The sequence below is a fragment of the Carassius auratus genome, chromosome 10, assembly GCF_003368295.1.
Source record: "Carassius auratus strain Wakin chromosome 10, ASM336829v1, whole genome shotgun sequence".
NCBI classification, from domain to species: Eukaryota; Metazoa; Chordata; class Actinopteri; order Cypriniformes; family Cyprinidae; genus Carassius; species Carassius auratus.
The window spans coordinates 1,238,910-1,251,157 of NC_039252.1; the positions used below are offsets into that span (position 1 = coordinate 1,238,910).

The 12,248-nt window shown below is 36.9% G+C and overlaps 1 protein-coding gene across 5 annotated transcripts in view; it reads right to left on the bottom strand.

The window, feature by feature from the left end:
• The window catches only part of nrg1 (neuregulin 1), a 101,553-nt gene extending 91,842 nt beyond the window's left edge, over positions 1-9,711 (bottom strand). For 3 of the 5 annotated variants that reach the window (XM_026273083.1, XM_026273079.1, XM_026273081.1), the window contains exon 1: positions 9,159-9,711. In XM_026273083.1, the coding sequence (XP_026128868.1) occupies positions 9,159-9,624 (466 nt within the window). In that variant the 5' untranslated portion in view covers positions 9,625-9,711. The remainder of the gene's footprint in view (positions 1-9,158) is intronic. The other 2 variants (XM_026273080.1, XM_026273082.1) reach the window with 1 other exon arrangement.
• Between the last annotated feature and the right edge of the window lie 2,537 nt (positions 9,712-12,248).

Here is a 12,248-nt window from a genome sequence, read left to right on the forward strand (position 1 = left end):
TATAAAAATCAACTGCGGGCGGCAGATCCTTTTCCTATTTGGCGCCTAAACTCTGGAATAACCTACCTAACATTGTTCGGGAGGCAGACACACTCTTGCAGTTTAAATCTAGATTAAAGACCCATCTCTTTAACCTGGCTTACACATAACATACTAATATGCTTTTAATATCCAAATCCGTTAAAGGATCTTTAGGCTGAATTAATTAGGTAAAATGGAACCGGGAACACTTCGCATGTGAATCTAAAATTTTCATAGTCATGAAAATAAAGAAAACTCTTAACTTTTGGTCTGTACTATATATATATATATAAATAAAGGTGACTTGACATTGGACATAGAAGGACACCCAGGTACTTTGTCAATACTGTTCATTCGGACTGATTAATTTTGTACTCTTTTTTTTTTTTTTACTACTATATAGTACCTCAAGGCTCAGTACTAGGGCCATTACATTTCATGCTTTACATTTTACCCTTAGAGATATCATCAGGAAATATGGTAAAACATATGCAACACATAAAAATAATGGAATGCATAGTAAATATAAAAAACTGGATGACAAAAAATAATCTGACCTAAAACCTCCGCATTTAATAACCTAGAACACTGTCTGACACTTGATGGCTGCTCTGTCAATTCTTTGTCATCAGTTAGGAACCTAGGTGTGCTACTTGATCGCAATCTTTCCTTCGAAAGCCACATTTCTAGCATTTTTAAAACTGCATTTATCCATCTAAAAATATATCTAAAGTACACGCTATGCTCACAATGGCAAACGAATTGAATTGAAACAGAAATGTTAAATCATGCGTTCATGACATTTAGTTAAGATTATTACAATGCTTTATTGGGAGATTGCTCTGTGTGCTTAATAAACAAACTCTAGCTGATTCAAAATGCAGCAGCAAGAGTTCTAGCTAGAATTCCTATAAAGCCCTGAATGGCTTAGCACCTCAGTATTTGAGTGAGCTCTTATTGCATTATAGTCCTTCATATCTACTATGATCTCAAAACACTTGATAATACCTAGAATATCAAAATCAACTCAGGTGGCAGATCCTTTTCCTGTTTAGTTTCCAAACTCTAGAATAACCTACCTAACACTGTTCGGGGGGCAGACACACTCTGTCAGTTTAAATCTAGATTAAAAACCCATCTCTTTAACCTGGCTAACACATAACACACTAACACATTTCAATTATTCAATTATTAGGCTGCATAAATAAGGTCAACAGAAACTGGGAACACTTTCCATCACACAATGTACTTGTTACATCGTTAAAAGAATGGAATCTATGCTAATAATCGTCTGACCATTGCTGTCCATTTGTCATAGCAGAGGAATAACATTTATTAACCTCTATACGGAGACCAACAACACAGAAGTGATTTATTGAGACTTCAGGTTTGTTCTGTAAATTTCCATCTAAACGGTGATATCATCAAGACAGATGACACATATTTTTCAGCACAGGCCAGAACAGCAGCTCCACAAATCTTAGAAATGTGGATGCAGCATTTGTCAGGACCATAAGCATGACTTGGAATGGATACAGCAGTAAAGGCAGATATCTTCCCTTCTCATATGACTCCCATTCAACTTGCCAAATGAGTAACAAGTTACAACAAATGTCTGAGACAAACTTCCCCATTAAAAATTACATTACTATTATTTTTATGACCTTGTAATGGAAGTTGTGAAAGTTAATGAACGTGTTGGTTCTTCAGCGGTTCTTTGTGGTAGTTGAGGTGCTATATAGCACCACTAATTGGTTCTTTGGCTTGTAATAATAGGGGAACCAATTTAAGTGCTATATAGCACCTATAAAGAACCTGTATTGGTTCTTCAGCAGTTCCTTGGGGTGGTTAAGGTGCTATATAGCACCATCTTTAAAGATACATGTGCTATGTAGCTCTTAAAATGGTTCACCTATGATTTCAAGCCAAAGAACCACTTTTTTAGAGTGTGTTTGCTGGAGTGTGCATTGGTTTTGCAATATTTAGTTTTGTAAATTTAGATAATTATTTTAAATATACCATATACATATTACACAACTACATATGCAGTCATGTATAAGCTAGCCATACAATAAATAATTTCATAAATGCAAGTGTAATTAAATAAAACTATTTGTCTGGTACTTTTTATTGGATGCTTTTAAAAGGTTTTTATTATTCAGCCCAATAAGAACAGATATTTGTATACTGTAGGCACAATATAGTCACTATAATTACCTTATTAACAATGCAAGAGATAATAAACTTCCATAATCTGAAAATATGTTGTGTTTCTCCATTAAATGTTAACATATGCTCAGAGAATCAAACATAAATGTATAGGCAGTGTATGTTCTTCTATATCAGCTGCGCCACAAGTATAAGATTTTTTACGTATATTTACGCTTTGATTTGAAAGAAAACAGCGCAACCTTGTGCCACGTCTGACTCAGAAGAGTGCACACTGGCTGTGTTCAGATCATAATCTCCAAAACAGCGCTAACGTTGATGATGATGTCATTCATACTTTTCTGGAATTTGACAGTGTAACTTACAGTACTTTGCAGTCTATGGGACACTAAAAAAAACCTCCAGGTTTTCATTCAAAATATCTTCAATTAGATTAAGATAATAAACACACTTGTGTCAAATTTCTAAATGTTTTCTTTTTAAATAGCATTGTGTGTCCTTTTCTTAATTTATGTGGTGAAATGCTGTATACTCCAGGTTAAGGTGCTATATCTGTTAATGATAAATCCCCTGTTAAGTTTGTACTGGCTACTGTATACAGGCCACCAGGGCACCATACAGACTTTATTAAAGAGTTTGGTGATTTTACATCCGAGTTAGTTCTTGCTGCAGATAAAGTTTTATTAGTTGGCGATTTTAATATCCATGATGATAATGAAAAAGATGCATTGGGATCAGCATTTATAGACATTCTGAACACTATTGGTGTTAGACAACACGTTTCAGGACCTATTCATTGTCAAAATACTCTAGATTTAATACTGTCACATGGAATTGATGTTGATAGTGTTGAAATTATGCAGCCAAGTAATGATATCTCAGATCATTATATAGTTTTGTGCAAACTTCATATAGCCAAAATTGTAAATTCTACTTCTTGTTACAAGTATGGTAGAACCATCACTTCTACCACAAAAGACTGCTTTTTAAGTTATCTTCCTGATGTATCCGAATCCTTAGCATATCCAAAACCTCAGAACAACTTGATGATGTAACAGAAACTATGGACTCTCTCTTTTCTAGCATTTTAAATACAGTTGCTCCTTTACGCTTAAGGAAGGTTAAGGAAAACAGTTTGACACCATGGTATACTGAGCATACTCACACCCTAAAGAGAGCAGCCCGAAAAATGGAGCGCAGCTGGAGACAAACAAAACTAGAGGTATTTCATATTGCTTGGCGGGAAAGCAACCTATCCTACTGAAAAGCATTAAAAACTGCTAGATCCGATTACTTTTCTTCTCTTTTAGAAGAAAACAAACATAACCCCAGGTATTTATTCAATACAGTGGCTGAATTAACGAAAAATAAAACCTCAACAAGTGTTGACATTTCCCAAAATCACAGCAGTAATGACTTTATGAACTACTTTACTTCTAAAATCAATATTATTAGAGATAAAATTGCAACCATTCTGCCGTCAGCTACATTATCACATCAGACAGTGCACTATAGACCCCTGAGGAACAGTTCCACTCATTCTCTACTATAGGAGAGGAAGAATTGTATAAACTTGTTAAATCGTCTAAACCAACAACATGTATGTTAGACCCTATACCATCTAAGCTCCTAAAAGAGGTGCTTCCAGTCATAGATCCTCTTCTGACTATTATTAATTCCTCATTGTCATTAGGATATGTCCCCAAAACCTTCAAACTGGCTGTTTTTAAGCCTCTCATAAAAAAACTCAACTTGACCCCAAAGAACTAGTTAATTATAGACCAGTCTCGAATCTCCCTTTTCTGTCCAAGAGACTAGAAAAGGTGGTATCCTCACAATTATATTCTTTCTTAGAGAAAAATGGTATATGTGAGTATTTCCAGTCAGGATTTAGACTGTATCATAGTACTGAGACTGCTCTCCTTAGAGTTACAAATGACCTGCTCTTATCATCTGATCGTGGTTGTATCTATCTTTTAGTCTTATTGGATCTTAGTGCTGCATTTGACACAATTGATCACAACAGTCTTTTGCATAGACTTGAACACTTTGATGGCATTAATGGAAGTGCATTAGCCTGGTTTAAATCGTACTTATATGACCGCCATCAGTTCGTAGCAGTGAATGAAGATATATCGATCACAAGTGCAGTATGGAGTACCTCAAGGCTCAGTACTAGGGCCGCTACTCTTCACGCTTTATATGTTACCCTTGGGAGATATCTTCAAGAAACATGGTGTTAGCTTTCACTGTTATATTTCTTCGCAGTCCGGTGAAACACACCAATTTGAAAAACAAATGGAATGCATAGTCGATATAAAAAACTGGATGACGAGTAATTTCTTACTGCTAAATTCTGAAAAAACAGAGGTGTTAATTATAGGACCTAAAAACTCTACTTGTAATAACCTAGAACACTGTCTAAGACTTGATGGTTGCTCTGACAATTCTTCATCATCAGTTAGGAACCTAGGTGTGCTATTTGATGGCAATCTTTCCTTAGAAAGCCACGTTTCTAGCATTTGTAAAACTGAATTTTTCCATCTAAGAAACATATCTAAATTACGGCTGCGATGCTCTCAATGTCAAATGCAGAAATGTTAATCCATGCATTTATGACCTCAAGGTTAGATTATTGTAATGCTTTATTGGGTGGTTGTTCTGCACGCTTAGTAAACAAACTACAGCTAGTCCAAAATGCAGCAGCAAGAGTTCTTACTAGAACCAGGAAGTATGACCATATTAGCCCGGTCCTGTCAACACTGCACTGGCTCCCTATCAAACATTGTATAGATTTAAAAAATATTGCTTATTATTTATAAAGCCCTGAATGGTGGCAGATCCTTTTCCTATTTGGCGCCTAAACTCTGGAATAACCTACCTAACATTGTTCGGGAGGCAGACACACTCTTGCAGTTTAAATCTAGAATAAAGACCCATCTCTTTAACCTGGCTTACACATAACATACTAATATGCTTTTAATATCCAAATCCGTAAAAGGATTTTTAGGCTGTATTAATTAGGTAATTACACTGTGTCCAGATCAGAGGGTCACTGCAGTCACCCGGATCCAGTACGTATTCAGACCAGATGGTGGATCAGCACCTAGAAAGGACCTCTACTGCCCTGAAAGACAGTGGAGACCAGGACAACTAGAGCCCCAGACCTAAAGACCTTGTCTCAGAGGAGCACCAGGACAAGACCACAGGAAACAGATGATTCTTCTGCAACCTGGAATTGAACTACTGGTTTTGTCTGGTCAGAGGAGAACTGCCCCCCAACTGAGCCTGGTTTCTCCCAAGGTTTTTTTTCTCCATTCTGTCACCGATGGAGTTTCGGTTCCTTGCCGCTGTCGCCTCTGGCTTTCTTAGTTGGGGTCACTTCATCTACAGCGAGATCATGGATTTCTTGATTGCAAATAAATGCACAGACACTATTTAACTGAACAGAGATGACATCACTGAATTCAATGATGAGCTTCCTTTAACTATCATTCTGCATTATTGACACAATGTTTTCCTAATTAATGCTGGTCAGTTGCTTTGACACAATGTATTTCGTTTAAAGTACTATATAAATAAAGGTGACTTGACTGTATAATTAGTCATATGTCTATACATTATGCCATAGATCTGGGCTTAACAGTTTTTTAGGGACTGTTTATCTTTGTGGAAGCATAGTGCTTAAAGAGCTAGTAAAATATTTAAACTCAAATCAGTATGTTGTAGTACTTGTGCAGTTGCTTTCTGTGCACGTGCATCGGATGTGTGCACTCAGAAAAACGTAGAAGTTTAAACTAATATGGTTTAAAATGCATGATTTCAGTGTGATAAATATGACAATCAAAACCAAACATTTGTTTTTGGTAGAGATATGAGACATGAGCTGTAAAGTCACAGCCCTATTCAGGAAAAGGGGGTGGGGAGCAGCAGCTCATTTGCATTTAAAAATACATGCACGAAAACAGTGCGTTTCTGCTTACACTTGAAACAGGCAAAGGAATATAATAAATGTTCTCAAGTGAAGTAAACTTCAGCAGATTTCCCATGCTCAGAGAATAGGGAGCAATGAACACTGTGTAGGGACCCTGTCAATTAAGTTCATGCATCCAGATCGCTTCTAACGTGCTGGTGATCTGAATCAGGTGTGTTAAGACAGACATGCAAATTATGAAGAGCAAGGAGTCACAGGACTGGAATTGAGACCCACTGCTCTTATCTATTGCAGTGGTTCCCAACTTGTTCCTGGAGCCCAACACTGCATGTTACGTCTCCTTTGTCTGACACCACCCATTTCAGTAGTACTAAATAGCTGGTGACCTGGATCAGGTGTGCTTGATTAAGGAGAGTGTTGGGGGCTCCAGAAGCATGGTTGGGAACCACTGCCCTGTCATTTCAGAAAATAGTTACATCAGCGAACATGTCGATTAGAAATGCCTCCGAATCGCGTGCACAGTGAGTGGACAGTCAAGTTGAGGTGCTAGGCAAAAGTATAAACTTAGCTTCAGACTAGTATTTAACTTTAACTCTACCTGCCTGTAATGTTGTAATCCTGGAGACTGTGATTAGCTTGTTCAGGTGAGATTGATCAGAGCTGAAATCTGCAGGTCAGTGGACTTCTGCAATGCACTACATTAATTAAACTACAGAGCAGCATTTCTAGTAAAATAATAGGCTAATTACATTTGTTCTGAATGTTGCAATTAAATTTACAATTTACATTTAATTAATTTTTACATTTTGTTAAAGCAACTGTAGGTGGCATTACTGAAGCCATAACACAAATACAGACCCAGTTTACTTTGTTTTGTATTCTTATACAAATTTATCCCATCGAAATAGCAAAATAACACTACACTCACAATTGTAATAAGATAGTAAGCAACACCATAAAACTGCAGGGTGTCACACTTTTGGTTTTCAAGGAGCTCATGTTGAATGTGGGCCATTTGAATGCAGAATAAAGATGGGATTATGGGATAATCTGTGAAAGGACAGAGGATTATGACTGGGCTATCTCTGTAACCCTTCTGAGATACGTGCCCTGACTTAACGTCAGCTCATACTCATCTGCCACAGATCCAGCTCGTGTGCTGTCCTACAAAGAAATTATCTTTAATACACACTCAAAAGTTTATGCAATTCAATAAAACAAAATAAACTAAAAGATGAATAAAAAAAACTGTAATGCTTGGCATCTATCTATCTATCGATTTATAAAAATCCAACAGCATCAGCTATTTTAAACTTCAATACAATGTGCTAGAAGGTCATTTTTTTCTGTCTTCATCATATATTCCACTTTGTTTCTGCTAAAGCCAAGGTTCATTCAGTAATACCTTCTCCTACAGGGAATTGTAAATCAATAAGTTTCAATAAAGAAAATGAATAACGTTATTATCTGACACCAGGATGGAATTTGTAGTTCCCTTAGGAGTCAAAGCCTTTAAAATCAATCCATTTCTTTGCTATTATAGAAATTGAAAATCTTTTTGGAAGTAAGTGCTTTAAATGTGGTTAAGTATTTAACTATACATTAATTGCTTGTGCTTTATTCATTATTATCGCAACATTTATATCTTACACTAGCTGTACTGTATGTTGTGATATTTGATCGCACTCTGAAATAATCTCACAAACAAAACAGATGGTGAATTTTAGTAATGTGTTAAATGTATTAATTTGACAAGCTGTTTATTCTTATTCAAAAATTGACTAGATGTTCACAATCTATTTAGAAACCTCAACATCAAATTCCCATAATGCCAAAGCACAAAAAGGACAGATATCTCAGGTCATGAGGAGAGAAGAGCATTCACTGAAGGACTGGAACAAGAACGATCTTCACTAACCTCATCAGATGGCAACAAACCCAGCACAAGTGGTAATGAAACACACTCGACAGGCATCTGTGTGCAAGTGTAACGTCCAACTCTGCTGGAACACTCAAGGCAAACTCAAGCTTTACAAGTTATTTAATCTATTTTACTATTTATGAGTGAGAAAACACAAAGCAACATTGAGCTCATGAACATCTCAAAGCTTCTTACAGCATTACTGCTGCATACAGTGGATGAAGCAATACTTGGAACTGGAGGATTTCATCTTGCGACTACAAACTGATGCCAAATTCAAACAAAGGCAGCTCAATCACAAAGCCAAAATACATGCTCAGTTTTCTAACACCAACCTTTCGCAGACATGCTGATATACTGTTGGTCTCATACTCATTAAATCCAAAATGTGCACAAAGGTTTTACAAACATTACGTGATGTGAGATAATTCAGAGCTAATTAAAGTGAACCCTTCATGTAGGAGTCCATCAAGCCAAAAGTATCCTGGAATGTCTCTAGCTGAAATTATTAGGGTTAGCTTTTAATGCAGAGGCAACAAGGTTGAGCAGGAATTTATGTAATCCAACAGAATCTGGTGATGACATTGGTGGCATTAATCTATGCGGAAATGCTGCCAAAAACACAGATTTAAGTCAATGACAGTCCAGCTTTTTAATAATTATTTAGCATTAAGTAAGCCAAAAAAAATTAAATCACTGTTGCGTCCATCCATCTATGATGGTCCTTTCAAGCTGTTCATACTAGTTTTAATAAAACATTGTGTCTGCCTGACATAGAGTAGAGATCTTCAGAGGATACAAGTCTTTTGAACATCAGATTGAAAAAGTTCAAATGCATGGTGTAATGGAGGTCTACCACTAAATGCAATGACATAACCAATGCATTCTTTAAAGAATATTTGAGTGTGGTGTAAATAGCATCATTCAGCCAAGTTGCCTTCTATAACATTACCATCTGACAGCATCACCGTACTTTTACCTGAGCTCCACTTTAGCACCAAGCTCAACAGAAGACAAAGCAAACAAAACAAAAGTTTTAATTTAGTTCTGTGCTGTGTCACTGAATCGGCTCACGCGTGGATATGAACACATGATGAACAGGTCTAGTCTTACCGCAGTCCTGGCAGAGCACCTGGATCACATCCTTCCTCACGGTGCGCTTGGTCTCCACCGGCGGGAACACTGCCGTGAACACCGACGTGTCGTTTGTGGCTTCCATAAAGAACACATACCGGATCCCGGTGCTGAGCTGGAAACATCTGCCACCTTCAAACCAGACGAGAGACACCACAGAGTCCTTGAGGAGCCCTCCCGCCTTCACCTGCCACACCTGTTGCACCCTGACGCGCACCTGATGCGACGCGTTCACCGGAGACTCGGTCCCGTTCCGCGCGTCCTCCTGGAGCTTCCCCTCAAACACGACCCCCGCGCGACGAGCCAGCTCCTGTACCGACGCCGCGGGCGGAGAGCAAGCGAGGCTCCCGCTCCGGACCACACGCGTCCACAGGGACAAACACACGGCCGCTGTACAGAGAGCGGAGACCGAGAGAGAACCGCGTCCCGACGGAATCGCACGCATCCTCCGGCGCGTTTCTTGCGTTCCGCTAGATGAATTAAAGTTGAGCTGTAGAAATGAACCGAGAGGAGCGTGGCTTCTGTTGGCTCCTCAGCTGATCGTATTACAGGAGGCGGGGTAAGATTCCCACCGCGACGCGACGCGACGGAGGACGGGTGTCGCGTCGTGGGTGGAATTACCGACACAATCCATATTTTGTTCAATTAAGTGGGAAGGGATTTGAAACTATGATAAATATGAAAGTCAAAACTAGATTTTACACTCAAAACTCTTAAAAGTAATCTTATACATAATGTTAAACTCTAACTATAAGCTATTTAAAGTTTTTTGGGCAGTAGCTTTTAAAACAACAACAAAATGTCAAAGGCAACATTAATTGTTTTTGTTTTGTTTGTTTAACTATTGTTGGTCAACAGAAACCAAAATTAAAGTAAAAGTGTAGGCTATAAGCAGTGTTGGGAAGGTTACTTTGGAAATGCAGGTTACAGATTACAAGTTACCCTGTTTACAATGTAATAGACCAAGTAGTATAACTATTTCAATTACTTTATTCAAATAATGCAACTGTTTAAATTTTTTAACCTATTTTTCTAAATGTCTAGTGTTCTCAATTGTTAATCATTTTCAAATGTGTAAAGCTGGCTGACTTAACCTTACAGAAGTGCTCAACAGTCCTTCTTCACTTGAATTTATATTATACATAATAATAATAATAATAATAATAATAATGTCAAAGCACAGCCAACACAAACTTTTGTGCTGTTTTAGAGCAGTTGAAAAAATTTGTGAAAGAAGTCAATTAAATCAGTATGTGTGTGAAAAATTCAGATGTAATCTTCTTTGTAACATTTTCATAAGAAACTCATTTAATTAAAACAATTTTCTCAGTAACTGTAATTAATTTAAAATACGTAATTGTGTAAACTACTTAGAACACAGCTTATAACATAAACACTCACACAAAAAATACTCAAGATTTCAGAAAAGTTTAAATGTAGCACCTTTCACTTCGAATGTTATTTTTATTATTTATTTCTTATGGCAGCTCTTGTCAAAAGTTGTCAGTATTTATTTATACAAAAAATTATGAAGATATTGAATTTTAGAAAAATTATGAATGTGGAAGAGAAAACTGCTATTTGCGTAACTGGACACTTGACTCGAAACCTTATTTACTGATGTACAAAACCTTGAGACAGCTTCCCTGCTTGACAAGTAGCCCCTGACTCCTCTATATTCAGCTGGAACACGTATTTGGATGTGGCCAAGCTCGTCGGATCCAAAATTACCTTCTGTGTACTTCTAATGGCTCTGCCCAGTGAGTTCCCAAAAATGCTGACTTGATGTCAGAACTAAAAGCTTTTTAAAACGCACTGCACATACTTTAAGTTTATCTGCACCCTCCTTGTGTACAATTTCACATGATAAATTATAAAAGAGCATGTATAATGGTAAAAGGCCATGCAACTGAGATTTTGCTTGGGAAATTGGTATCATGATATTTGGTCAACCTAATACAGAGCAGGAATAGCCTTGCCTCTAAAATAATGTGAAATATTTATTATTAAGAACAAGAAAACTTAGTATCAAAATCATTTTTTTTTTAGCAGTTTAAATTGTAACTGATTGTGTAGCTTTTTGTTTCTTAGTAATGTACCCTTGTACATTTTCCAGAACTACAATGATGAGACTGATTGGACCCATACTGTGAAATAGTGGTTCAGTGAGGATGAGCAATCATTTTCATGTATAAATTGTCCTGAGCTTAACCCTATTGAGTCTTTAGGATGCGCTCGAGTCGACTTTACAGTGTGGTTCGACTCTCCCATTGTCTATACAAGCTCACGGCCAAAAATTAACACAACCCTTGATGGAAATAAATGTTGCAAAAATGCATAGCATGATTGAAACCATGCCTCTTTTTTGACAGGCAGTGTATATAACTTCTGATCACATTTTCACAAGATATGTTCAGAGGTGCCCTCAACCAGTATATTTTTAACATTTATACACTTGGCAGGTGCTTTTATTCTGAGCCATTACATTGCATTTATGCTGTTAGCTACAGTAAATTAAGGCTTGATTGTTAACAGCATTGGAAATGTAACTATATTATCGTCAGCTCTTCGTCAGTTTTTTTCCCCTTCCTGTTTTTTGGGCAAACACAATTCATTTTTCACATAGGGCCAGGCAGGTTTGGACAGCTTTTTTCCCCTAATAAATGATATCAAAATTTAAAAACTGCATTTTGTATTTACTCGCACATTTTTTTTTTTATTAAAATGTGTCTGATGATCTCAATATTTTAAGTGTAAGAAATATGCAAAAAAATGGGCAAAAAAGAAAAAAAACTTTCACAGCACTGTAAATAAAGTACAGTATATATGTGCAAATTTATATATATCCAGATTTTCTGTTCAATTGCTTTGAAAGATTGTTTTTTAAAAAGTGCTGCACAAATAATATGACTTCAGATAATCACATTAGAGCAAGAGCACTAAGAAATCCTTTGCAGTTTGTAGGAAAGTTTGTAGTTTTGTCTGTAATGAACCTTTTAGTATGTATGAGATGTTAGTGTACATTAAATCCTTCAGATCTGTGTTGGATCATGACTAATGACACTCAGA